The sequence below is a fragment of the Crotalus tigris genome, unplaced genomic scaffold (assembly GCF_016545835.1).
Source record: "Crotalus tigris isolate CLP2741 ecotype Arizona unplaced genomic scaffold, ASM1654583v1 scf7180000018301.7375997, whole genome shotgun sequence".
Classification (NCBI taxonomy): Eukaryota; Metazoa; Chordata; class Lepidosauria; order Squamata; family Viperidae; genus Crotalus; species Crotalus tigris.
Window position 1 is genome coordinate 7,263,074 of NW_024096931.1, and position 27,528 is coordinate 7,290,601.

Sequence of the window (27,528 nt, forward strand, 5' to 3'; positions counted from 1 at the left end):
ACCTGCCCCTCTTATCTCGCGATTGCCCAGGCTCAGCGAAGCCCCGAGCCCTCGGCGCACGTGGGAACGTCCTGGGAACAGACCCAGGCAGCTCCCACTGGGCGCCTCCCTTGCGTAACCCAAGCCCGGAGTCCTGGCCAAAGCGCGCGGCGCCTTTAAAGCGCAGCCACGAGGGAGGCGTGTTGGAGGCAGCTCCGGCTGGCTGGCCCTGCGCTCGGCGGCCTTAAAGGGGACTCGCGCCTTGGCTGGCAAAGTGAAGTCCCAGGCCGGCGGGGGGGGAAGAGCCTCTGGCTGTGGCCGTGGTCCTGCAAGCGGTCGGGGACTCCGGCCGAGAGGCGGGGCGACCCTCCCCAGCGGGAGGAGCCTCTTTCGAACCCGGCTCCCGGGAAATGCCCAGCGGCGGGCTGGATCCCCTGCCTTAGGATCGGGAGCGCTTGAGTGCGCGCGTCCGACGCCAGGCCAGCCTGCTCCGGGGGACGCCGATGATGTACACCATAACCAAGGGCCCGAGCAAGCTAGCCACGCAGAGGAGGACAGGTAAGGCTTGGGGGAGGAGGGGCCCGTCCCCCCCCTCTACCCCTGATCCCGGCTGGACCCCAATGCCCATCTTCCCCGGCCAGCACGCCGGAGATCGGGAGTCGGGGGGGGGGTCCCCCTGGGAAAACTCTTCTCCTTGCCCCTTCTGCAAAAGGCGTCCGCCGCCAGCGCTTCCCTCCCCCCCTCCTCCTCCTCAACTGCGCTTGTCCAGTGTCGGGCAGTTCCCCAGGCCCGGAGGAGGCCCAAGCTATACGGGTCGTGTTGTCTCTCGGCCCGCAGGTCCCACGCAGCAGGTGGAGAGCAAACTGGTCGATCTGAAATGCCGGCGGCAGCAGCACCAGCACCACCAGCAGCACCACCAGCAGCCGGAGCTCAGCTCGTGGCCCCTGGCAAGGTGAGGAGGGGGGTCGAGCTCGGACAGGCCGGCGAAGCAAACCGCGGCGGGGAGAGGACGTCCCCGGTGCCGGTGACCTTGCGCTCTGCTTGCCCGGGGCTGGCTCCGCCGCGCACGGTCCAGCTGGCCCAACTGGGGGGGGGGACGCCCCTTGACGGCCAGGCTGGCCCGATCCCCGGGGCTGGGGGCTCTCGCCGCCAGGCTGGCAGCCTCCCCGGAAGGGAAGTGGAGGTGACCTTGTCGGATGGCTGCCTGCTGCCCTTGTGGCCACATGGCTCCCAAGGGGCGGGGGGGGGAGGGAGGGAGGTGGAGGCGGGGGCGGCGAGGAGGAGCGGGGTTACCTGCCCCCCCCCGCCCCGCCGTCGCCCCCCACCCCGAGCCACGTGGCTGCAAGGACAACCCCGGCAGGGAAGCGCCCGCCCGCACGTGCGCGCCGGAGGGAGGGGAATCTCCTGCGGGAGGGGGGAGTATGCGGGTGACGTCAAAGGACGTCACGAGGTGGGGGGGCGGATGCGGGTGCCCCAGGAGGCAGCCTTTGCCCTAGAGTAGACAGAGAAGGCCAAGGCAGAGGAAGCGGGGGGGGGGGTTTGCAGGGTGGTGCAGGAGTATGAAGGAGGCATGCTAAACCTGTTGAATGCTCGCCTTCCTCGGGTGGGGAGAAGGGGCTGAGCGCTGGGTGGCTGGGGCTGTTTTGCACCCTCTTGCACACTTTCGGGTGCCTTGCCACACTCGGCCTTTGCCTTTCTGGAGAGCTTGGCTTGGAAAACCTTCCTGGATGGAGAAAGAGGGATGTTCTCAAAGGTAGTAGCAATAGCAACAGCATTTAGGCCAGGGGTAGGCAACCTTGGCTCTTGTGTGACTCGTGGACTTCAACTCCCAGAATTCCTGGCTCAGGAATTCTGGGAGTTGAAGTCCACGAGTCATAAAAGAGCCAAGGTTGCCCACCCCTTAGACTTATATACCCCTTCACCATGCTTTACAGCCCTCTCTAAGCGGTTTACAGAGTCAGCATATTTGCCCCCAACAATCTGGGTCCTCATTTTACCGACCTCGGAAAGGACGGAAGGCTGAGTCAACCTTGAGCCGGTCAGTAATTGAACGGCCGACAGCTGGCAGTCAACAGAAGTAGCCTGTAGTACTGCATTCTAAGCGCTGGGAGTTGAAATCCAGAATTCCCCAGCCTGCCTCTAGACTTAGTGTTTTTCAACCTTGACAGCTTGTAAGATGTGTTAGACCAGCGGTTCTCAACCTTTCTAATGCCGCGACCCCATAATACAGTTCCCCATGTTGTGGTGACCCCCAACCACTTATACATCACTGGATGCCAGGGGTGTGGCCAAAGAAAAGGAGGAAAAAATGGCGGACAGCCTTGTTTGGCAACCCCCGTGAAATGGTCGTTCGACCCCAAATGGGGTCCCGACCCACAGGTTGAGAACCACTGTGTTAGATACTGGCTGGGGAATCCTGGGAGTTGAAGTACACTAGACTAGACGGTACTAGTTGGGATGGCTGATTCCTATGTACCTCTGCAGAGGTCTGGTTCAAACACGCATCAGCCTTTGGGTTTCATGTGATTCTGCTTGGATTCACAGGATGCACTAAACTGGAGTTGAATAGTTTATGATCCAGCCTACAGTAGAAATGCAATCTTTACTATTCAGTCTGTTGTGCTAAGTTTCGGAAATAGCATTTGTTGGAACTGGACTAAGGGTGAAAAATGGTTTTTTTACTCAAACGTGGCCCGTTTTGTACAAATAGTCCTCAAGTTATGACTGCAGTTGGGATCAGAATTTCCATTGCTAAGCAAGGCTGCTCTTAAATGCGTCATGCCTGATTTTACAACCTTTTCTGCCACCGTTGGTAAGTGAACCGCTACCGTCGTTAAATGGATCCACTGTTGTAAAGCAGATCCAGCTTCCTGCATTGACTTTGCTTGTTGGAAGCCAGGTGGGAAGGTGGCAAAGGGAGTGGTGGTCACATGACCCCCCAGAATGCTGCAACCATTGTGAATCTATTCTGGTTGCATTCTGAATTCTGATCACATCACTGTGAGGATGGCTGCAACGATCTTAGGGGCAAAGATTGGTTGCCAGCCACTTCGTTCAGTGCCGTTGTGACTTTGAACAGTCGCTAAACGAGCAATTGTAATTGGAGGACTTTCTGTATAAATTACAAGCTTCACGTCTTAATCTAGGAAACCTCCGCGTGTCTATTTGTATTTTAAACAGGTTCTGCAGCCTGAAAAATGTTTGAAAATCCCTGAAGTAGGTTATCGATACCACCATAATATTAATTGTTCACTTATTTGGGCATTCCTGGGTCGACAAACACAACAGTTGTGCATTGGGTAATCTAGAGTAAATTATAGCGTATTGTGTATTAAACTATAGATATGAGTAGACTTGCTTGTAGTAAAACATGGATCCGCCCTTGAGTTCACCTGATAACTGCCATTTTCATTACACAACAGCATTAGTCTTTAATTTTGATTGTGCAATTGTAATGCTGTACTGCACTGTACTGTACAACAGTTCATTTAGTGCAGTGGTTCTCAACCTGTGGGTCGGGACCCCATTTGGGGTCGAACGACCATTTCACGGGGGTCGCCAAACAACGCAGTCCACCATTTTTTCCCCCTTTTCCTTAGCTGTGCTACTCCCTTTTATTCTACTGGCTTTTGAAAGCCAATAGAATAGACTCTCTTGAATAGAGTCTAATTCTATTGGCTTTCAAAGCCAATAGGAATTGTCCAGGCTGTCTCTGCCCTGCTGAGCCCGCCAAAAGTCCCATTCTGCAAATGGTGCTGCACCCGTTGAGTAGTCCTCGACTTACGACCGGTTGGGGGTCGCGGCATTAGAAAGGTTGAGAACCACTGGTTTAGTGACTGAAGTTGCAACAGCACTGAAAATAGTGACTTATGACCGTTTTTCACACTTATGACCATTGCAGCATCCCCAGGGTCAGGTGATTTTTACATTTGGATGCTTAACAGCTGACTCACATTTATGACGGTGGTGGTGTCCCGGAATCACACGATCCTCTTTTGCGACCTTCTGACAAGCACAGTGAACCAGATTCACTTAACCACCGTGTTAACTAATTTAACAACTGCAGTGCTTCCCTTAACAATAGCAAGGAAAGTCGTAAAATGGGGCAAAACTCGCTTAGCAAACTTCTCACTTAAGCAACGTAAAATTTGGGCTCAAACGTCTTTCTCCACACTTCAAAGGGCCCTGAAATAGTAGACAATGTTTCCCAGCGTTTAGAAAACCAAAGCAAAGTTATTACTTTGTGTCACACATTACTTGAAGCCCAGTCAGTCTTTTGTTTAGTTTGTTTCTGGCTGGTTGGATACTTGCAAACCCAGCCATTGTATGCTTCCCCCCCCCCCACTTCCGTTCGATCCTTGGAGATTGTCTGGAAAAGTCCCTGGACAGGTTTTTCAGAAATGGTTTGCCATTGCCTCCTTCCTAGGGCTGAGAGAAAGTGGCCGGCCCAGGGTCACCCAAACTGGTTTTATGCCAAAGGCAGAACTAGAACTCCCATAGCTGAACTGTTGAAAATTAAATGTGTTGTTGATCGCTGTGACCAGCTTTGCTGAAATAAAAGAATTGTGCAAGACCGTGAAGGTATCCTCCTACTTGGAAGATACCCAACCTCCCATTGACAAAGTTATCTTCCTTTTGGTCTATATAATTTATTGCCCTGCTTGTTTACTTATGTAGCAAGAGTCCAGAAAACTGCTTCATAAAACTCTCTTGACTTAATAGCAGCTTTTGCACAACACCTGTTAAATGATGTAACGAAATTAACCCATTTTCTGGCTAGGAAGGGTTCACTGAAGCATTAACTAATCCAGGGGACACCAAAGTGCCCTCAGCCTCTAAAACCAAAATCCTAAGCTAGAGAATAATTCGTCATTCTGAATTAGATGGGAAAACTAGGGAGAAATTACATTTTGTCATAAATGGCACTTTGTGGTTGAGGATCGTATATAAATTCATTTGGCTGCATTTGAAGGATAGGCTTGATCATGGTTAAGGGAATCATACTTTTCGTTAGGTGTCTACATTGATAACAATATGCGGGACCATATAGAAATCCCGTGGGCTGAATTGGTCCAACAAAAAAACTAAGATGTGATTGTCCAATTTCTGTCATATAAGCCTAGCAACTGTGAGCCATTAATCCATCATATGTCTTAGTGCTTTGTGTGCGTTCTGCAGGTGTGGTGTGTTTAAGCAATCACTGCTTAATGCAGTATTAAGACAATTGTACCATTGTATGATACTTTGTTCCAATGGTAGCTTGAACAGAACCCCCGCAAGTTTCCTCTTTCTATTTTTGCACAAGATTTTAGACCTCATGGAGTGGAGGGGAAAAAATGATATCTGGACACTGCAATTTTTAGGCATGGAAAGGGGACAGAAAACAGTGCAATTCCTTCTCTGGAGCTTTTTCTTCCCCTGAAGAAATGCTTTTATCTCAAAGTGTATTCAATAAAATATATAATTTGGCCCAGGAAGGCGCCAGAGTGAGGCCGGACACACCTAAACAGAGGTGCACATTGATCACTCTGATCAGACCTTGTGCTGCCTCAATTCCCACTGTTGTGTCTCTTTCAGCTTTGGTGTTGGCCAGTTTTACAATGACCGTTTGTTCTACTGACCTTGGAAAAATGTGTGTCCAGTTGCAAGGAGAATTTGGGACAGGGCCTGGATGGAACACGGGGAAGGAGGAGGGGTTGGGAAGGATGAGTAAACACCATGTGACGTGCTTATGTTGTGGAAGTGCCATCAGGTGGGAGAATCTGGGTCATATGCCGTTGGACTCCTGCCCCGGAGAACTTAGAAACTGGGACAAAGTCCAGAACCACATTCTAGATAAGTGGCTTGCATATTCTTGAACAAAAGGACAAGTCTTAGTAGAAAGAGGAGTAGAATTAGTCTTGCTTCTTCATTCAAGGAATACAGATAATCCTCGACTATCTGTTCATTGAATGACAGTTCAGATTTAAAGAGGTCAGATTGTGAGAAATGCCAGTGTAGGCTGAAATCTTACGCTTGCTCGTTAAAGTTCTTGTTTGCACCAATATAGATAGTCCTCAACTTAAAATAGCTCATTCAGTGACAGTTCGAATTTACGAAGGCTGAAAAAAGTGACTTGTGACCTTTTTTTCAGACTTAACAAACATCGTAGCATCCCCGTACTCACATGATCAAAATTCAAACTTATGACTGTTGCAACATCCCCATGTCACGTGATTTACATTGGGATGCTTGGCAACTGACTCATATTTATGACAGTGTCCCAGGGGTCATGTGATCCCCTTCTGCAATCTTTTGACAAGCCGAAGTCAAGGGGGAAGGCAGATTCACTTTAACAACGGGGTTACTAACTGAAGAACTGCAGCGATCCATTTAACAATTGTGGCCAGGAAGGTTCACAAATGGGGCAAAACTCATTTAACCAATGTCTCGCTTAGCGACATAAGTGTTGGGCTCAACTGTGGTCAAGTCAAAGACCTGGATGAGGAAAGAGAAAACACCTGTTGGATTGGCCTGAAGTGTAAACCTGAGCGGTCGGATTTGGGCAGATTCCCGAAAGGAAGGGCAAATTCTCACAAACGCTTTCCATCCGGAGTCGCCCAGAGTTTTGCTAGCGATTCCAATTCAGATTGGGTCTGCAAATTCAATGCGGAATGGATTTTTTGCAAGCGCCGTTCTAGTTCAAAACGGTTCTGCTAGAGTAGCGAATGGGAGGCGAGGAGGCTCCAGTGTGACGTGTGATTCTTTTGATTTTAAGCACAGAGACTCTCCTTTCATTAAGGCTCAGTTCTCCAGGCTGCCTCCTTGGAAGGACGATGCAATCTTCCGACTGTCCTGTGCCAAAGATTGTGGCTCTTTGACTAATCTGACTCGGGATTAGGAAAGATTAAAAATGGACTGTTAAGTCGCTGGGACCAGCCAGCGCAATAATTAGCTTGGATGGTTTAAGCCAGCGGTGGCGAAGCTATGGCACGGGTGCCAGAGGCGGCACTCAGAGCCCTCTCTGTGGGCACACACACCATCGTCCCAGTCCTAGGCCTTCAGCTGGGTTTTATAAAACCTTTTCGCTTTAGGCCTCCGCTGCTGTGTGTAAAAAAAAAAGGTTCAATCAATCAGTCAATTTCAACTTCTCACGGGAAAAAAAACCCTTGCAAAGTTGGAATTGATTGATTGAACTTTTTAGCCCCACCCAGTCTGCTGTTACAACTGCAGCCACGCCCACCCAATGGGCCACACCCACCCAGCACCCGATGATGCATAAGTGGGTTTTGGGTTGCAGTTTGGGCACTCAGTCTCTAAAAGGTTCGCCATCACTGGTTTAAGCTTTCTTCCTTTATGACTCTTTTGTTGGGCTGAGTTGTTGTGCGAAATGGGAGTGGTTGCATAAAATACACCCAAAAGGATCTTCTCCTTTTACTCCTGTTCCTTCCTACAGGTGGCCCTTAACATATGACCGCAGCTGAGCCCAAAATTACTATCACTAAGCAAGTGAGTTTTGCCCAATTTTATGTCCTTTCCTATCACAGTTGTTAAGTTAGTAACATGGTTGTTACGTGAATTTGGCTTCCCCGTGGACTTTGCTAGTTGGAAGGTCACAAAAGGGGATCACATGATCTTGGGACACTGCAATTGTCATAAATATGAGTCAGTTGCCAAGCGTCCGAATTTTGATCACATGACCGTGGGGATGCTGCAATTGTCTTAAGTGTGAAAAAAGGTCATAAGTCCCTTTTTTCTTTTTAAAAAATATATTTTATCGATTTTTTAACATAATCACCTTAATATTTGGTAAACAGCATGTTGTCTGGGTTTATATTTAAAAAACAAGCAAAATAATTCGTTTCTATAATTCTATAGTCCACATGGTAGCTTTGCTTGATTTTCTCTTTTTCCAATAATATTCTCTTTTGCCAATCTTGAATTAATACAGTTCTTATTATTCTGATAAATAACAATTAAATATAGGCATTTTTCTAATATTTCTGCAAATAATAACCACATCAATATAAAGCTTCTTTTCTAACTGATCATCCCTCGTCATAAGTCCTGTTTACAAAATTCTTGTTTAAGTTTGTTTTCCCCACAACGTTACCGGTTGAGATTTTCTCAAAGTTAATTACACTTAAGTATTTAAGTCTTTTTCCTCATACAGGCCAACACTTTTACCTTTCTCATGTCTTAAAAAAAAGAGAGAGAGAAGGAAAAGAAATAAGAATATAGTATACTACTTAAAATGCATGTCCCTCTTAGGCTAATGTACATTTATATCCAGAATTTTTCTCTTCTTTTTAACCATATTCAAACATATGTTTAATCTTTAAAAGTCCCTTTTTTCAGTGTGCTTGCAACTTTGAATGATCACTATAAGTCAAGGACTATCTGTATATGAACCCATCCATGATCTTGCCAGCAATACAGAAAGCATTTGCTACTGCTTATTTAGCAACCGCAACTGCTAAATTGTGACAATTTGGGGCAAAACTCACTTAACTGTCTAGTAACAGAAATTTTGCGCGAAATGTGGTCTTAAGTTGAAGACATCCTGTAGTAATTGTTGTTGTTAGTTATGAAGTCGTGTCCGACCCATGGACAACGTTCCTCCAGGCCTTCCTGTCCTCTACCATCTTCTGGAGTCCCTTTAAGCTCACGCCTACTGCTTCAGTGACTCCATCCAGCCACCTCATTCTCTGTCGTCCCCTTCTTCTCTTGCCCTCCATCTTTCCCAACATCAGGCTCTTCTCCAATGAGTCCTTCCTTCTCATTAGGTGGCCAAAGTACTTGAGTTTCAACTTCAGCATCTGGCCTTCTAAAGAGCAGTCGGGGTTGATCTCCTCCAGGACTGACCGGTTTGATCGCCTTGCAGTCCAGGGGACTTGCAGGAGTCTTCTCCAGCACCAGAGTTCAAAGGCCTCCATTCTTTGGCGCTCAGTCTTTCTTATGGTCCAACTTTCACAGCCATACACTGCAACTGTAGTAATTACTAGAAGTTAAATGCACATCAGGATTGACAGACATTTGATAAAACTGCTGGGAAAAGACCCTGGGAAGTTTTATATTTTATATTTTTAAGTTTTATATTTAAGGGGCAAAACATTTGAACTCAGTTTTCTTGGCAAGCTCATAGCCCGCAATGGAACTGTAATTTCAGTCATAAGTCATGATAGTCATAAGTCAAGGCACCCACATGACCAGACCCAACTTTAAAACCATTTTTATGGAGGCCATTAAGCGAATCATGTCATCGTAAGACTGAAACCATGCAGTGGTTAAGGAAATCATGCCGTTGTAAGTTCAAACCAGTTCCCCCAAATGGACATTGTTTTTGCCAGAAAGCAATAAACAGGATCGGAAACTAGAAAAAAGAAAATCTTCACATATGGTGGTCGTGTGAACTTGCTGTATTCCTAACAAAGCACAAATAAAACCCTATTATCTTCTGTTGTCTCTTGGCAGCCCACTCCCCAAGCTTGTGTTCAACAGGGTCAATGGAAAGAGACCCCCATTGATGATCTCACCCCCCACAACCACAGAGGAAAACTACACTGTAGCTCACGAAGAAAATGTCCGGTTTGTGTACGAAGGTAAGCTGGCTGCTGGCTGACTCTGGGAACAGGAGGCTTCAAATGTGGCTACTTGAAAAAGCGTGTGGACTTCAACTCCCAGAATTCCCCAACTCCTAGCAGGGGGGGCTGAAGAATTCTGGAAGTTGAAGTTTGAAAACCGCTGCTCTAGCAGGAAGTCGAAAGACTGGTGGAGCCCCCAATTTGTTTATTGTTGCATTGTTCTTGTCAAGGACACAGATTGAAGCTTAGAGAGCTGCAGGACAAAAAAACAAAACAAAACAGAAGACTGTTAGCATCCTTTTTGACTCACGTTTTGATGGAGGGAGACTATCCTTCAGCTTGGGTACCATTTCAACCTTACATCCCTCACCTTGGGTACCATTTCAACATTTCAACCTTGAGTTATGAGCACAGTGGAGCCCCAAATTTTCCATTGCTGGGCAAGACACATGAAGCGCCCCATTTTACGATCTTTCTTGACGCAGTTGCTAAGCGAATCGCTGCAGTTGATAACTCAGTCTCCCGGTTGTTAAGTGAGTCTGGCTTCCCCCGTTGACTTTGCTTGTCAGAAGGTCGCAAAAAAAGGCGATCACGTGACCCCAGGACGCTGCCACCACCATACTAACTGTGAGTCAACTGCTAAGCGCCTGAATGTTGATCACGTGGCCCTGGGGGATGCTGCAATGGTCGTGTGAAAAATGGTCGTGAGTCCCCTTTTTCAGTGCCGTTGTACCTTTGAATGGTCACTAAATGAACAGCTGTAAGTCGAAGCCTCCCTGAACTTTCTTTTCTTCCTGCTTCTAGCCTGGCAACAAGTGGAAGAGCAGCTGCACAGTCCAGAGCAGGGAGAAGGTGGATCTGGTCCAATACAATACACAGAGAAGACGCCCAGTCTGGAACTGAAAGGTGAGTAGAGAACCCCCCCCCTCCTTCCCAGGCCTTTGTTATTGTTGTTAATTGTGAAGTCGTGTCCGACCCATCGCGACCCCATGGACAACGTTCCTCCAGGCCTTCCTGTCCTCTACCATCTTCTGGAGTCCATTTAAGCTCACGCGTACTGCTTCAGGGACTCCATCCAGCCACCTCCTTCTCTGTCGTCCCCTTCTTCTCTTGACCTCCATCTTTCCCAGCATTAGGCCCTTCTCCAGTGAGTCCTTCCTTCTCATTAGGTGGCCAAAGTACTTGAGTTTCAACTTCAGGATCTGGCCTTCTAAAGAGCAGTCAGGGCTGATCTCCTCTAGGACTGACCGGTTGGATCACCTTGCAGTCCAGGGGACTTGCAGGAGTTTCTCCAGCACCAGAGTTCAAAGGCCTCAATTCTTTGGCGCTCAGCCTTTCTTATGGCCCAACTTTCACAGCCATCCATTGCAACTGGGAAAATCATGGCCTTGACTATACGCACTTTTGTTGGCAGGGTGATGTCTCTGCTTGTTAGTATGCTGTCTAGATTTGCGATAGCTTCTCTCCAAATCCAAGCAGAAGCCAAATAAATAAAGCATGAATAAATAAAAATCTCAATGGTACTTTTTTCTTTTCCTACGAAAGGCTCCTTGATGAAACTTCTCAGACAAAAAAAAAAAAGCATCTTTGAGACAACTGCGACTTGGATGATTGAGAATCTCCATAGAAAAATAAATAAATAGACAGCAGGAGGGGGGGGGGTTCCCTGGGGAGAAACCTTTTTAATTGCTCAAGAATCTTGCTTTCTCTCCGCACAATTTTTGCATAAAAGAGCCATTCCCCCCCCATGTGCTGAACTTCAGGACCCAGAATTCTTAGTCAGCCAAGCCAGTTGCTTGGAATGCTGGGAGTTGTAATCTCAGTTCACCCAGAAGCTATTGCATTGTGCAACAGCAGTTTAGCTGCAAGGATGTTTTTGCAAGAATCCTAAATCATCTGCAATTATACTTGACAATTATTGCAAGCTCTGATAAATTGAAGAAATTGGGAAAGTTACTCTGTAGCAGGGGTCTTCAACCTTGGTCCTTTTATAACGTGGATTTCAACTCCCAGAAGTCCTTAGCCAGCGTGCCTGGCTGAGGAATTCTGGGAGTTGAAGTCCACAAGTCATAAAAGGGGCCAAGTTTGAAGACCCCTGCTCTATAGCAGTGTTTCTCAATCTTAGCAATTTTAAGATGGATGGGCTTCAACTCCCAGAATGCCCCAGCCATCCAGCTGGCTGGGGGATTCTGGGAATTGAAGTCCAGTCTTTTAAAAATTGCTCAGGTTGAGAAACAGTGATCTATGACCTAGGAGAAAATCCAGGGATGGAGAACTGTGTTCTTCTGAGTGGTGATGAACTCCAAGAACCAACCACCCCAGACTGTATTATTTTTATATTTGTATTAAATTTATTTATTAGTTTTTTGTGCCACCCATCTCCCATGTAAAGTGACTCTTGGTGGCTTACAGTTTATAACAAAGGTCTTCAAACTTGGCAAGTTTAAGACTTGTGCTGGCTGAGGAATTCTGCGAGTTGAAGCCCACAAGTTTTAAAGTTGCCAAGTTTGAAGACCCCTGTATTATAATAATAAGAAAGCAGGGTGGGGGGTTATAATTCATCACTTCTGAAGCAATGGTTCTCAACCTGAGCAACTTTAAAATGAGTGGACCTCAACTCCCAGAATTCCCCAGCCAGCCATTAAGCTCCATTCTGGGAGTGGAAGTCCACAACCTATTTTAACGTTGCGCAGGTTGAGAAACATGACTCCGACGGTTTGATAGAAAAGAAATAATACACTTAAGCAGCTTTAAGTGTGTGTGGGGGGAGGGGGGTGGCCTTGCAAATTCTAACTTTCCTGTTCCCTTTTTCAGATTTTGTCCCCATTGACCTTGAAGATTGGTGGGCTCAACAGTTCCTGGCCAAAATCAAGAATGGCTCTTAAGGAAGACACGAGCGGCCGCTTTACAAGAGAAATCTTCCAATTCGCTCTTAAGAAAACGCAGGCGCATCGGAGTGCAGCGAGAACTGGACAAATAAAGGGGGAGGGGGCCGACCTGCCGCTCAGCTGGCCTTGGAAATGCTGAGAGGCTCCATTGCCCGGAAGAAGGCTGCAGACCATACATTGTGAGGATGCCAGGATGCCCAGAGAGGGGGGCACAAGGGGGGGGCATTCTTCTCCTCCCTTGGGCCTGGCACCCAGCACCAAGTCCATTTTGGTCCCGGAGTCTAGACTGTGTTCACAATAAACACACTGATCCTGTCAGTGGTACAAATGCAGGTTGAAAAGAGTTTTTGGTGGGGGTTGGCCTCCCTCCCCAAGGACGGTTCTCACAAAAAAACAAAAGGAAGTGAAATGCCAAGGAGAGGCAGAGAGGCAAGTCCAGCTGCAGTTATTCAGAGCTGCCAGGATCAGGCACTGGGGAAACATCAAAAGACCAGCTTTGTCAATGTTTAGATCAGTGGTTCTCAACCTTTTTAATGCCGTGACCCCCAACCGGTCGTAAGTCGAGGACTACTCAACCGGTCATAAGTCGAGGACTACTCAACTGGTGCAGCACCGTTTGCAGAATGGGACTTTGGGCGGGCTCAGCAGGGCAGAGACAGCCTGGACAATTCCTATTGGCTTTTGAAAGCCAATAGAATTAGACTCTATTCAAGAGAGTCTATTCTATTGGCTTTCAAAAGCCAATAGAATAAAAGGGAGTAGCACAGCTAAGGAAAAGGGGAGAAAAAATGGTGGACTGCGTTGTTTGGCGACCCCCGTGAAATGGTCGTTCAACCCCAAATGGGGTCCCGACCCACAGGTTGAGAACCGCTGGTTTAGATGATCGTAGGCTGGGGAAACAGCAAAAAGCAATAGCATTTAGACTTATATCTACTACCCCGCAATGCTTTACAGTACTCTCTGAGCAGTGTACAATGTCAGCATTATTTGCATAGGGCCCCCAACAATCTGGGTCCTCATTTTACAGAAGGATGGAAGGCTGAGTCAACCTTGAGCCGATCAGAATCAAACTCCAGGCTGTGGGCAGAGTTTGCACTCTTAACCACAGCATCACTCTGCCTTCAGTCTCCGGGGCTTTGAATTCCAGTTGCAAAGAGAAAGTTGAGTCCCTGTGCCTTCCCTCACCCAGCACAGGAGCCCCCCCCCCCAAACCTGAGTACACAAGCCACAGGCTTTGCAAACCATATCGTGGCTTAATGTAAGGTCCTGGTTCATACCCTGTCAATATTTAGGTGAATGTAGGCTCGGGCAGTGCCATCAGCTTCGAGCGCTTTGAACTGAATTGAAGCTGTGTTTGATCCCCATGCCATGCCCCATACAACACAGGAACTCCTAAACCTGGGTGAACAAGCCACAGGCTTTGCAAATCATATTATGGCTTAATGTAATATTAATAGAACTCGTTGGGTTTAGCTTAGGGTTAACCCAAAAGCGGGCTTTGTGAGTTTGGAGGTGGTGGGAGCACAGCGAGTGTCCTTTTGTCCAGTCTTCCAGTTGCTCTTAGCAACTCCACCACCTCTTCCATGCTAAACATTTAGAGGGTTTTTGTGTTTTTGTTTGTTCTTCTTGGGAAAGAACAGGTAAGTTTCCTTCTTGGCTGGCATTTACAACACAGAGCAGAGCGGGCCCAGCCAAAACTGTTGGGAAGAATTGTGTCATTTGTCTTGCAAAATCCTCACCTGAAATTAAACAACCCGTTTCCAGTTGAGGGCTGGGTTCACACGCTTGTAGGGCAAAGGTGTGGGGGTGGATTCAACCCTGAGCCCAACCCACCTCACAGGGTTGTGGTGGTGAAAACAGGAATGAGTTCTAGGTACCTTTATTTATAAAAATAATACAGGATAAAAATAAAGAAATAAACAAGACAGCTGTATAACAGCGTGGTGCCTCCTCACCCTGCCTCCGAAATAAACAGAAATCTGCTCAGATAATTCCACGTTCAACATTTAGTACTTTTAGGTCCCATGACAGCTATTGGCTTCTAGACTTTGGCTCCAAGGGAAGGAATTTAGGGGTGCCTAAAAAAGGCATCGCCAGCAGAGCTTGTTTTTTCCCCCCTAGTGTGCCAATGCCATTCCTTAATATAGGCAGTCCTCAACTTACTACCACAATTGGCCCCAAAATTTCTATTGTTAAGTGAGACAGTGAAGTGAGTTTTGTCTCATTTTATGATCTTTCTTGCCACAAGTTGTTAAGTGAATCCCTGCAGTTGTTAAGTTGTTAAGCAAATCAGGTTTCCTCCATCAGAAGCTGGCTGGGAAGGTTAGAAATGGCGATCACATGATCCCCTGGACACTGAAACCGTCATAAGTACATCCCAATTTCAAAGCAGTTGAATTTTGATCAGGTGACCCTAGAGATCATAAGTGTGAAAAACAATTGTAAGTCACTTTTTTTCAGCGCCGTTGTAACTTTGAAATGAACTGTTGTAAGTCAAGTATCAACAGATGTGTGTCATGTGTAAGGAACACTCTAGAGTCTCCATCTTGAAAATCCAGTTTATTTTCTTGTTCTGAGATGGGGAAATGTCACCACTGCAACTGACTTCAATACAGAAGAGCAGTGGAGTCAACAGACACACAACTGAGAAATGAACTCATCCCTTGTCTACTTTTGACCTTCGTTCTTTCCACTGGGGATAGTACTCCATTTTGGCATGCAGACACAGAACGTGCCCAACCCAATCTAAACTTCAGCCGAAATTACGGAAGAGGAAAATGTACATATAAAAATACACACACACACACATTAGAAACCATAGTAGCTTATGGGCATCTTTGTGGCTTAATCCGTGGCAAGTTCACCACAATATTTCACACAGCCAAGAGCAGGAGAGGAAAAAAACGAGACACCTCCAACCCTTTGATTCCCCCTTTTTGCTCAGCTAAGATCACTGTGGTCTAGCGTCTTGTGAAGGATGCAAAGACAGACCTGAGAAACCAGAGCGCAAACTGGATTCATACAAACATGCACACAGAGGCCCAACACACAGACACACGCGCGCACGCATACACTGTGCAAAAATGCAGGGACTTGTGCAAAAGGAAGGGAACCGTAGTGTGAGCCAAAGTACCAACTAACCAATCAGTCGTGACAAAAACAGCTGTGAACAACTTAAGAATATTTCGCACAAAGCTTTGGGAAAAACTGAAACCCTATAAAAGGTGGCTAGACACGGAGAGCGGAACGAAAGTGGCCCATCGTGGCCAAATCGTGGCAGGGATCCTGGAACATAGCCAAGCAGGGCTTCATTTTTTTTCCCCCATATCCCAATAATTCAGTGCAGAAATTAATCTGGCGATGCAAAGAATTTTATCCCTTTCCCTCTATTGAGAAAACATCTTTTTTTAAAAAAAATTGCAGAGAGAAATGAGTGCAATAATAATAATAATAAAATGTGACGGTGTAGAAGTAGGTAAAGGGAAGCTCCAAAAAGTTTGCCCGATACAGATAGTCCTTGACTTACGACCACAATGGAGCCCAAAATATCTGTGGCTAAGTAAGGTGGTTAATTTTGCCCCATTTTACAACCTTTCTTACTACACTTGCGAAGTGAATCACTTCAGTCATTAACAACACGGTTGTTACGTGAATTTGGCTCCCCCCCCGTTGACTTTGCTTGCCAGAAGGTCACAAAAGGAAATCACGTGACCCCAGGGACGCTGCGACCGTCGTAAAGTATGAACCTGTGGCCGAGCATTCGAATTTTGATCGTGTGACCACGGGGATGCTGCAACCACTGGCAGCGGCATCCTGAGGGTCAAAAATGACCATAAATTACTTTTTTTCAGTGCTGTTGTAACTTCAAACAGTCCCTAAATGAACGTTTATAAATTGAGGACTACCTACAGAGAAATTTGCTGGCTGGTGCTGTCCTTTTAGCTGAAGAACCTTTGCTAAGTTTTTAAAGCCACTGATGCATTTGGGGGGGGGGGTGATGGTCCCAAGAGCAGAGGGGGGGCTTCCTTTGAGCCCTTCTACAAGGAGGAATTTTTCCGTGCAACTTGCAAAGACGGGCATCAAATTGATCTTCTGGCTGAACCTCGGTTGGGCAACACAACGGTGCCTCCTGTTGTGTATCTGCTGCAGACTACAGCCAAGCTGGAAACCAGTGTCTTGAGCTGCACAAACTCATCACGTGGCTGACAGTGGGACATTACCAATCACTGGGGCCTATGAGATTCAGGAATCAAAGAAACGGGGAAGAAAGAATCTCCTCAGCTATATCTTTCTCACTCTGCTTGAAAAAAGGAAAAAAAAAACCTACCCCAGCCCCCCAAAAAGCCATCTTATTATGGTGCCTTACCATTGACTTGAAACAGCCAAATCTACCAACACAGAGACTAGTAAGAAATAGTCCATCTCAACTTCTTCTGGGGGGCACTGATTCTCTTCCTCGCCCTCTCCAATTTATGGGAAAGGGCTACCATTATGAGCCTTGATGGGGATGAAATATGGAGGAGGAGGAGGAGGAGGAATCTACACCACTTGCTGGCTTAGCCTTGGTTGGCGTTTAGCGGGCTCTGCTGATTTACTTGTAACCAAGTCCAGTTGATTGGGGGAGGCCACCTAGAGTTGCTTGTAAGATGGGCAGCTCTACAAATGTTTAAAATAAATAAAGCCATCAGATTAAATTGTGCTCAATGTACCTGAAGCCTTAGCAGTGTGCAACAATCAAACCGTACATGGAACAGGAGGAAGCACATTGTTATTCCCATCACTGCTTTCCCGCAATTGGTATTCAGGGCTAGGGGGAGAGTGAAATGCACCCGGTTCCATTCCTTACAGATTTCCCTTTATCCTGTCGGAAAACAGAACTGTGCCCTGTGACAGAGAGTGTCATAAACTCAGGACTAACTGCAACTTCTCTCCACCTGATTTGCTCTCCTGAGCTGCCTTGTAACTCTGCTTCTTGTAGTTGTCGTGGGATTTTGAATGGGTGGTTTGCAATTTTAAAAAGCTAAAGAAGGGGGTTTTCAAACTTGGCCCTTTGATGACTTGTGGACTTCTGGGAGTTGAAGTCCACAAGTCATCAAAGGGCCAAGTTTGAAGAGCCCTGATCTAAAGCTATTAAATTGACTTTGTAAGGAAGTTCTTTATTAAGGGAACTAAACTTGGTAGTTTTGCTTGTCTGTTTAGGAAGCAGGTCCAGATAACACGGTATGTATGTTTAAAACGAGTTGGATTAGACGGGGTAATTTTGCACAGAAATGTCTTCTCAACAGGGTGGAGGTGGGGAATAGGTTGATTAATCTGATAAGCCCTCGCCCTGCCCTCCTATTAAAAGCATCAACAGGACATAATCTTAGTGGAAGCACTCCAGACCTTTGAATTTGGGATTCAACCAAGGAACCGGGAATGAGCCGGAAAGCAGGTGGAAGTGGCAGAAACTGTACTCCAATCAAACCAGAATTAATGGGGGTTGGAAAGCAGCTATTTATTTATCAAGAGTAGGGCCTTTTGATACACGTACAGCTCGCTCTTGACTTACGACCGCAACGGAGCCAACATTTCTGTTGCTACGCAAGACCATTGTTAAGTGAGTTTTGCCCCATTTTACAACCTTTCCTGCCACAGTTGTTAAGGGAATCACTGCAGTTCATTAAATTAGTTGCACCGTTGAGAAGTGACTTGACTTGCCAGAAGGTCGCCAAAGGGAACACATGACCCAGGACGCTGCAACTGTCATTAAGTACATGTCAGTTGCTAAGCGTCCAAATTTTGATGCTGCAATGGTGACAGAGTGTGAAAATGGTCATAAGTCACTTTCCCACTGCCATTTTAACTTCGAACGGCCACTAAATGAATGGTTGTAAATTGAGAACTACCTATAAAATGGAAGCCATAAATGACTGTCCCATCGTTGAAAGGGGCCTTTCTAGGCAGCGTAACTCTATTGTGGTCTTTGACTGCAAAATAAAATCCACGTCTCCCTATGGACCAAGGTGGAGTTTTTTCTGCTGTTAATTCATATCAATGGATTTCAAATGGGGGGGAAAGTAGAGGGAGTCTGGGAATGATCCCCCATGTAGGATGATGCCCCCATAACAGGTTGTGATGCCAATGCATAAGAGAGAACGCACTGCCTTTCCGAGTTTCCAGAAATAGAGCTACGGGTTTCCTTTGCCACATCCAGCAAGTTCACAAGAGTTAGCTGGCAAGAAAATGGATCTTCAAAATGGATCTTCTACCTTGTGGAAGCTAGCAGCAATTTGGAGCGGATGTGAACGGCAAACTAAGCTTTCAAAGGCGATCGCTCAGAATCAGCTTCCTCAGCTTGAATGAGTTCTAGAGGTACAGATATCAAGTTCCAGAGTTCTCCAGAATGGCATGCTGGCTGGGGACTCCTAGGCCCTGGAAGTCCACATCCACCTTGAGGAAAGTTTGGGAAAAGTTATTCTAAAGGACCTCAAAGGCAGCTTTGCAACGAGAAAGCTCATGAACACGGCTCGTGATCTGATGTTCATGAGATCTTTGGAAAGCAGAAGAAAAGAGACTTGGATACTGGTGTGTGCAATGCGAATGCTGAGGACTCTGTATAATTCTCACCCAGAAAGTGGAGATACTAAATCTTTCTTTACTACTTCTTGAAGAGCAGAGTCCATTCCCTGGGTGCAGTCTAGGGAAGGCTCAGAATGGCTTGCTTCTTTCACGTATGTGCTTGCTCTTTCACCATCCAAGGGATGCAAAGCCTCAAAAGAACCACGAGTGGGTACCTTCTAAAGAGCTTGGTCTGAACATACAGATATGGATCACAATCATTTGGATGAATACGTGCTGTCAGCGCTCCAAAACTGCGGACGTGCGGGCGGGCCAACGACACCAACGCTGCTGCAGTGGGAACTTCTCAAGAAGATAAGATTGGGAGGGTGGGAAAGAAAGAAGAAACTAGTATCCAAGCATCCAATATGCTGAATTACGGAACTGTCCCAGGATTCAGGGTTAATTGCCTCCACGACTGCTAGTAGGCAAGGCCCTCCCATCATCATCATCATCATCAAAGTGATTGAGAGTTGGTAGGACATCCCAGCTGCCTCGAAAGATGGTTAAGCATTCCTCCTTCTCATGCCTCACACAGACAAATGGACATACAACACAGCCACACAACCCATGCACTCATCCTCATAAATGTCAGTACGGCGGTGTACCACTTGTCCAATGAGAATATGTCCATTCTTTTTTGTCGTTGGAGACATGGCTGATACTATAAATTACCTTCTCTTTGTATACTATCTTATAGGCAACAGGTCAGTCCACGAAAAGAAGCTGGAGAAGACTGGACTCATTTCTCACGATCTTCCGTGTAATGCTGGAAACGCGTGAAGCTCATGAAGACTTGCTCCAAGGAGATTTGGCTTACAGAGTAATCTTCTATGCAGTACTTCACTTTGGCTTTCTCAAGTGTCCCAAACACCTGGGAGACACAAGACACACAGGGAAAGAAAGGGGTAGTTAACAGTTCCAAGCCACAGCCTCCATCCAAGGTTTAGAAGCTTGTAAGATAGCAAAGCCAGTGTGGAAAAAGGACGTTGGAGTTCCTACTGAAGATCTTTCGCTTTCATTTGTTGATCTGTTCTAAGCCCTTCCCTGATGGATCAGTTTTATATACAATATTTTCCTTAGTGAGAAAGAAATTTCCACCACTGGCCATCGCTCCAGCCTTACCTGTGCCCAACTGAGGTTCTTATTGGTGAGGTGGTAATGGACCATCCCCTGGTGTTCATGCTTCAGGATGCTCTCTGGGAAAGGGGAAAAAGAAGATATAGCCAAGTCATCCACATCCCCCCAAAACCAATTTGCAGTTGTTATTAACTGCGGCCAACAATTTGTTGAAAATCTCTGTCTTGTACCTTTTCTTCCAAGGTACCACTCTGAATTTTAATGTCCCAATTAAATGTTCTGCAATAGGCAGACTACAAGTGTCCTATGCGGTCAACCCCACTAGGTAGACTAGACCAGTAAATCAACTGGTCCCAAGTAATCTTAAAAAAAGGAGCAAAGTATCAGGGCCATGCTTTAAGTTGCAGTTCAAGATCTATTGCTCAAGTCTATACACAAGAATCTAGTCAACTGCTTGAGACAATAAAGGATACTCCGTTAATAAGTGGGGATGTATTAGGAAGAGAAATAGAAAATGTTTATGAAATAAGAATATATTTAAGTAAGTAATATGCATATTTTAAATATTATAACTTTTATGTAGTGAAATAAAGGAAATTTGGGTTACTCGAAACTTAAATACGATGGATATTAAAGGTTAAATTGGAATACTGCAATTAAAAATTAGGTAACACTTAAAAACAGGATATGGATATGTATAAGCAAAAAACAAAATGATAAATGTTTTAACTGAGTTGGATATAATTAGAAATTTACTAGTTTATGATATAGCAAATGTTAAGGAAAATAGAGAAGGAATTTTTGATAATGTAACCTGAGATATATACTAAAGATTTTGTTATTGAACTATTGATTACCCAATCACCATGTTGCTTTCCAAATACTCAAATGTAAAACTGGAAAACCAATAAAAATTTTGTAAAAAAAAAAAAAAGAATCAGTACTAAACTGGCATCAGATAAGAGTCAACAAAATTCAAGGTGGGTCGAACTTGGACGTTTGTGACAACATAATGACTCTAAGCTGATGACACCCTTAACTCCATCCCCCACAGCTGTGTCTGCTCTTCTCCTACAGATTGGCTGTAATAACCAAATCTTGCAAGTCTGATTCTGCTGGACCTTCCTTCCCTCCTTATACTTCAGGGAATCAGGGAGGTGTCTGCCTGAATCACTTCTGAATGTTACCTTGTTGCTCTGGGCTTGTTTAAGTGACCATCATGATTATTAAGTGAAAAATTGTTTGCTGTGGGCTGGTTTTGTCAAAAACTGGAAATAAATGTCATTTTTTAGAAAAAAAAATGTAGTAAAATATGCTCAAGTGACCATGGAACATGCAAACAGCCATAAATGCAAGTTGGTTGCCGAGCACCCAAAATGCAATCATGTGATCACGGGAGCTGGAGACGTGATGTTGGAACTTCAAAACCAGGTTTCAAGTTCCATCATAACTTTGAATAGTGACTGGTCATTAAAGACTGTCTGATCTGATATGAGCACCTGGAATACATGCATGATCACAAGAAAACACTAAGGCAGAAGCTTGTCCAACCCAAGGATAAAACACCCAGACAAAAACAGTACAATGTAGTGAGGCATGTGCAAATCTGTACATTGGGGAAACTTCATACACTCAGGGCACAACACAGGAGAACAAACCCATCAGGACAAGAGTCAGCAGTCCATCCGCCTTTAAAAGACAATGGCCACTCTTTTGAAGATAGCAAAGTCCACATTTTGGACAGAGTGGACCGCTGGTTTGAGAGAGGGGTCAAAGAGGCCATCTAGGTCAAGACTGAACAGCCCTCTCTCAACAGAGGGGGAAGGATAGGACATCCTCTATGTCCAGTCTACAACACAGTCCTTTCAACAGTCCCAAGAAGGCTCCACGCCCATTTGCACCACACCCATTTGACCCTGAGAACACAGATAAACCTCCAAGTGGCCTCAACAGCTCTCCAAAAGAATGCAAATGACCAGCTGTCTGCAAGGAGTATAAATCCTTCCACTCCCCACCATCCAGTCAGAGCTGGAGAAGCTTCTTGGACGAGAAGCGAAACGTCTTCAAAGGAAAAACAAGAAAGTCCAGTTGCCTCGCGAAAAACCCACCTTTGGGATCACAAAGCTGGCTTACCGGGAAATGTCTTCTCCACAAAGGCCTTGAAGTCTTCTACGTGGCCTTCTTCATCGCAGTGGGTCTTGGCCACCAGCGTATAGCCACTGCCAAACTTGCTCTTCAGATGCTGAGGGCTACCCAGGCACTTGAACTGCCCATTGACCATGATGGCCAGCCTGGTGCAGAGAGCCTCACATTCTTCCATGCTGCAGGAGAAGGAGGCAGACGTTAGAGAGGGGGGAAAGGCAAACAGCAAGTGCAAAGCTAGTAAACGGCCCAGAGTGCTCAATTATGGGACGGATGGCATATGAGAGTGGTGGTGAACCTATGGCATGCGTGCCAGAGGCGGCACGCGGAGCCCTCTCTGTGGGCACACGCCATTGCCCTAGCACATGTGATCTCTAAAAGTTTGCCATCACTGGCTTAAGGCCAGCTAGCTTGTCTGGAGCCACCATTGGGGAGACCACCATCCCACCTGCCAGAGACCCCCCCCCTGGATCTCCCCCTACCCTGCCGGGCTCCCACAGGTGTTCCTCCCCATAAGCAACATCAAGGTGACCATGCCCACACCGGCCATGCCTATCCAATCTGCCATGACTACTGCAACCACCCCATCCAGTGGCCACGCCCATCCAGTCTGCCAAGCCCACTGTAGCTGCACCCGCCGAGTGGGCCACACCCACCTGGCATCCGGCGATACATAAGTGGGTTTTGGGTTGCAATTTGGGCGCTCGGTCTCTAAAAGGTTTGCCATCACTGGCATATGAATTTTAATAAGTACGTACATAAAGACTTGTAGGCGTAGGAAATCTGAGACCCAGCAGAAGAGCTGGATTTGAGTGGCAAAGAAGTATCCTACCTTAGGGCTTGGTCCACAAGCATCCCTTTTTTTGAAAAATATTTTTATTGCTTTTAAATTAGCAACAGAAAAAGAAAGGAAAAGAGCAAAACACAGATATATACCAACTCATAACTGGTACTTAAAAAAGTAAGTAGAAACAGAACTACTTTAAAAAAAAAAATCTATAATGTTATAATGGTCAATAGTGCAAGTGTCTCTGCATGTGTGTGTTTGTGTGGGCACGTTCGTATGTACAGTATGCGTGTGCTTTTATATACATAGATAACTATCATGATTATACATTATACATTCCAGACCATGTCGACTGCATTGCCAAATCTAAGCTTCCTGCTACCCCGAAAACATGGCATGCAACTGAAACACGTTCAAGTGCAGGATATTAAAAGATAGTTTAAAAAAACCCAGGGATTCTCTGCCCTCACTCTGAGAATTGCTGGAGAATTCTGGGAGTTGACGTCCACAGATCTTCAAGCAGCCAAGGTTGAGAAACATTTCCTTAGAGATTGACAGAAATCCATTGTTTTGCCCCAGGATGATGGAAGACAAAGAAACAGAGCCAACCTGTGAGATGTGATAATGATGGACTTCCCACACTCCCGTGTCCGAGTGACTGCATCCCATAATAGGCGCCTGGCAACAGGGTCCATGCCGGTGGAAGGTTCATCCAGGAACACCACAGGAGGTCCACCAATGAGAGAAATTCCTGCACTCAATTTCCGCTTGTTCCCACCACTGCAGAGACAGAGGGAGAAAGGTTACCTATAAGAGTTGCCATCAGCCATTTCTAATCATGAAACAAAGCCCCTGTTCCCACTTTGTCCCACCTCCCATCATGGATGAGTGTAGGAGGTGAACCCACCTCTGGTTCAGAAGGCTTCTCACCTGAATGTGCGGATGAGTTTGTTGGCATAAGGTTCTAAGAGCAACCCACGAAGCATGTTCTCCACACAGCTGCCGATGTAGCGTTCAGGGATGCCCCGCAGTCGGGCGTACATGCTCAAGGTCTCTCTCCCTGTCATGTGATCCAAAAGTGCATCAAATTGGGGACAGTAGCCAATCCGCTGCTGGACCTGAAGGCAGATCAAATCAAGTTGAGAAGAACATCTCTAGCCTACCTTCTTATGGGAGGTGATACTAAACTGGCAGGAATAGCCAACACCCCAGAAGACAAGCTCAGGATCCAAAAAGATCTGGATAAATTGGAACAATGGGCCCTATCCAACAGATATTGCCAGCAAACATTCCTTAGAGTCCCAAAATTGCCAGAACTGGAAGAGTTTAATCTAGAATAGGAATCCATAACTCTGACAGCTTCATCAACAACAGCTGTTGTTTTCTTTTTTTTTCTTTCAGCCACCCTGTAATCCCTTGCATCAGGATGGAATCGGAGTGACCGAATGGAGCTGAGCGTTTACTGGCTGGATGCCCTTCCTGACGCCTATGCAGTGTTCACAGCAGACCATTACTCATTGCACCCAGAGAGAGAAATATCTACCACTACCAAGGATCAAAGTCACAGCCTCCTGATTATGAGGCGAGAGCGCCACCTCTAGGCCACTGTCTCGATTCCCCCATTACCTTTTTGATATTGGCCAGGATGCTGTGTCCATCCACATAGGCATCTCCTGAAGTGATGCTCTCGTCTCCCGTTAGCATCTTGAAGGTGGTTGTTTTTCCTGCCCCATTGAAACCCAGAAGACCAAAACATTCTCCCTTGCTGACTGCAAGAGAAATTCTGTCCACAGCCAGACAAGAATCCCTGCTACTGTAGACCTGGAGAAACAAAAGTGAGGGGGGGGGGAAATGGTATCAGATGTACAACATATAAAGCTGGCGTGATTGCTGCTAATATTATTCATTATTACTTATTTTTATTATAAATGTGGACTTATAAATAATCATGTATTATTATATGCTATTGTGATTGGTTGCACAGTCAGACTGGATTTAGTATTTTGGGGTACCTATCGAGTCCTTCCCAAGGAGGAATGGGACAACTCTCTGAGTCAACTCGCAATGACCAACTCAACATGGCCAACTCAACATGGCCAACTTACCACAGGACAATTCAACCATTCAATTTAATTATTTAAAATAGTTAAACATTGTTTTAATTTTTGTCATTTTGTCCCTCCCTTGGCATCCTTTCTTGAATGATTCTATTCCAGTAGTTCTTCAATATTAGTATAACTCTATGGTAAGTTGGCCATAGCCAATTGTCCCATGAGTTGACTGCAGTGAGTTGGCTACGGCGAGTTGTCGTAGACCCCTCCCAAGGACCTGGGATAGACAGATGTGGTTGTTCGATGGTCTGAAAGATGATCATCTCAACACGTAAGCTGTTCCAAGTCAAGCAATTTTTGTCAATGCCGAAGGTGTTCAAGTGGCGCTACTTTTTTTTTGTTATGGGTTGTTATTTCACTGCTTATAATTATTACGATTAGTGCTTTATGTTACTGAGGGTGATGGTGAAGATGGCTTGGTTTTCAATTTGTACCTTGCTTTTCTGCACATCCCACTTGCAACTGATTCACTAGTGCAACGATTCTCAACCGTGGCAACTTTAAGATGTATGGACCTTACTTCCCAGAATCCTGAATTTTGGCAGCTGGAGTCCACATTTCTTCCTGTTGTCAAGGCTGAGAAGCTCTGCTCTAGTGGTTCTCAATGTTTTCCACCAATTCCAGTAACAAAGAATCCGAGTCCCACCATGATTCAAGCTAAAGTTTAGTGTAGTGTAGTAATTTGGTGCAGTAGTTAAAGCACCAGGCAAGAAACTTCTTTAAGAAACGAAAACGTAGGTATGGACACTATCTTGAGCTGACCCAAAATAAAAGCAGGATGAAAATCAAATCAATCAATAAGAGCCAACCCTTTTTCACAGAAAGCCAGTTCAATATTTAGAAGGGTTCTGTTATCTTTATTGCTTACAATGAGATTTAAGGATTTAAGGGTGTAGGGTTTCCTGCCTGAGCAGGGGGTTGGACTAGATGACTTCCAAGGTCCCTTCCAACTTTACTACTACTACTACTACTACTACTACTACTACTACTACTACTACTACTATTATTATTATTATTATTACTTAATTCCGGAGAAACAATATAAGCATATAAATTCTGTGAGGCTCATTGCATGCTATTTTTCCAGCCTTGCCCATCCTACCACAGAATTACTTTGTAGGTTTCAGGCCCAGTTAGGACCATCTACTATTTCTTAGGAGAAATTGTGGGTTTTTATTTTTTGTTTTTTTGCATAGAAAGTATGTACTTCAAAAGTGGTTTACATTATTTTGATGGGGTTTCGGTGAGAGATAACGTTTTGGAAGCTGCATTGAACCTCTACCTTGGTAAGCTCCTTAATCACAAGAGGACTATTCAATGAAGAAATGGATGCTGTTGGTGATTCCAGCACCTTCTTTCTCTCATCAGCAACATCCCGGTCTTCTGGAAGCACCGGAACTTGGTTTAGCAGCATAACCTATTGAACAGCATGAAAAACCAGCCAAAGAGAGACATCAGAAGCAAGTTATTGGAAGGGACACATTCCGTCTAAAACAAGCTGGAGGGCAACACTGAATTAATAATTACACGCTCCGACACTGCTCCAACACTGCAAGTTTTTAAGAAGAGACTGGATAGCCATTTGTCTGAAATGGTATAGGCCATAGGGTTTCCTGCCTGAGCAGGGGATTGGACTAGATGACCTCCAAGTTCACTTCCAACTTTTATTATTATTACTATTATTACCATTACTATGGATCATCACACAGTCAGCCAGATGTTCAGACTGGATTTGGCATTTTGTCTACCTATCGAGTCCTTACCCAGGACCTGGGATAGGCAGATGTGGATGTTTAATGGTATTACAGGTATCATCGCAGGATGGAAGCAGTTCCTAGTAAGGCCGCCTTTTGCAATTGACTAATGGCGAATTTGTCAATGCCAATGGTGTTCAAGTGGTGCAACAACTTTCCCAAGTTCACAGGGAAATTCACAGGGTGTTACTTACACACTTCTAGGCATATTGTTGCATCAGCTGAAGCCACCTTCCCCCTCCACCCATTACATCACGCAGAATTTGAGTGGGAAGTCTACTTAGGTGCAATATTGAGAAACTCCAAAGGACTCAGCCGAGAAAGGGATTCCTTTGTGCAAAAGCCTCACCCATTTCCGCCTCCGTCGTATGTCGCAGACAATGGTCCTCATTCTCCAGAGGAGGTTAGTCTCAATGAGAAAGAGCAGGAGAAGGAAGGAGAGCCCTTGGGCTGCCATAGCTGTCAAGTATTTTCCAATGCCTGGGCTTTCCCAAGCAAAGTAATTGGTCTGGTAGGAGATATCTGGAATAAGAAAGAGCAAAGAAAGGAGAAAGAAAAGGATTATTTCAGGAGATAGCAACCATTTGGTGGTTGAAGTCGCCACCAAACCTCTATTAGAGAGTC

At 45.7% G+C, this 27,528-nt stretch overlaps 2 protein-coding genes across 5 annotated transcripts in view; one reads left to right on the plus strand and one right to left on the minus strand.

Moving 5' to 3' along the window:
- The first annotated feature begins 8 nt into the window (after window positions 1-8).
- Window positions 9-12,762, plus strand: MCRIP2 (MAPK regulated corepressor interacting protein 2). Its single transcript, XM_039349946.1, has 5 exons — window positions 9-537; window positions 817-931; window positions 9,433-9,560; window positions 10,347-10,448; window positions 12,357-12,762. Exons 1-5 carry the CDS (start codon window positions 483-485, stop codon window positions 12,425-12,427), a joined length of 471 nt encoding a protein of 156 aa, XP_039205880.1. The 5' UTR covers window positions 9-482; the 3' UTR covers window positions 12,428-12,762.
- Window positions 12,763-14,974: 2,212 nt separating this feature from the next.
- ABCA3 (ATP binding cassette subfamily A member 3) overlaps window positions 14,975-27,528 on the minus strand; it is a 59,572-nt gene continuing 47,018 nt past the window's right edge. For all 4 annotated transcript variants that reach the window (XM_039349948.1, XM_039349947.1, XM_039349949.1 and 1 more), the window contains exons 24-31: window positions 27,254-27,426; window positions 26,433-26,567; window positions 24,666-24,860; window positions 23,970-24,157; window positions 23,649-23,819; window positions 22,244-22,431; window positions 20,156-20,229; window positions 14,975-19,904 (exon numbers count right to left, since the gene is read on the minus strand). In XM_039349948.1, the coding sequence (XP_039205882.1) occupies window positions 19,773-19,904; window positions 20,156-20,229; window positions 22,244-22,431; window positions 23,649-23,819; window positions 23,970-24,157; window positions 24,666-24,860; window positions 26,433-26,567; window positions 27,254-27,426 (1,256 nt within the window). In that variant the 3' untranslated portion in view covers window positions 14,975-19,772. The remainder of the gene's footprint in view (window positions 19,905-20,155; window positions 20,230-22,243; window positions 22,432-23,648; window positions 23,820-23,969; window positions 24,158-24,665; window positions 24,861-26,432; window positions 26,568-27,253; window positions 27,427-27,528) is intronic.

What these genes read in the sequence shown, in the direction of transcription:
- MCRIP2 (XM_039349946.1), top strand. Translation starts at nt 483, where the DNA reads ATGATGTACACCATAACCAAGGGCCCGAGCAAGCTAGCCACGCAGAGG. An exon ending in AGCCACGCAGAGGAGGACAG is followed by an intron (nt 538 to 816) that starts GTAAGGCTTGGG and finishes CTCGGCCCGCAG; the next exon opens with GTCCCACGCAGCAGGTGGAG. An exon ending in TGTCCGGTTTGTGTACGAAG is followed by an intron (nt 9,561 to 10,346) that starts GTAAGCTGGCTG and finishes TCCTGCTTCTAG; the next exon opens with CCTGGCAACAAGTGGAAGAG.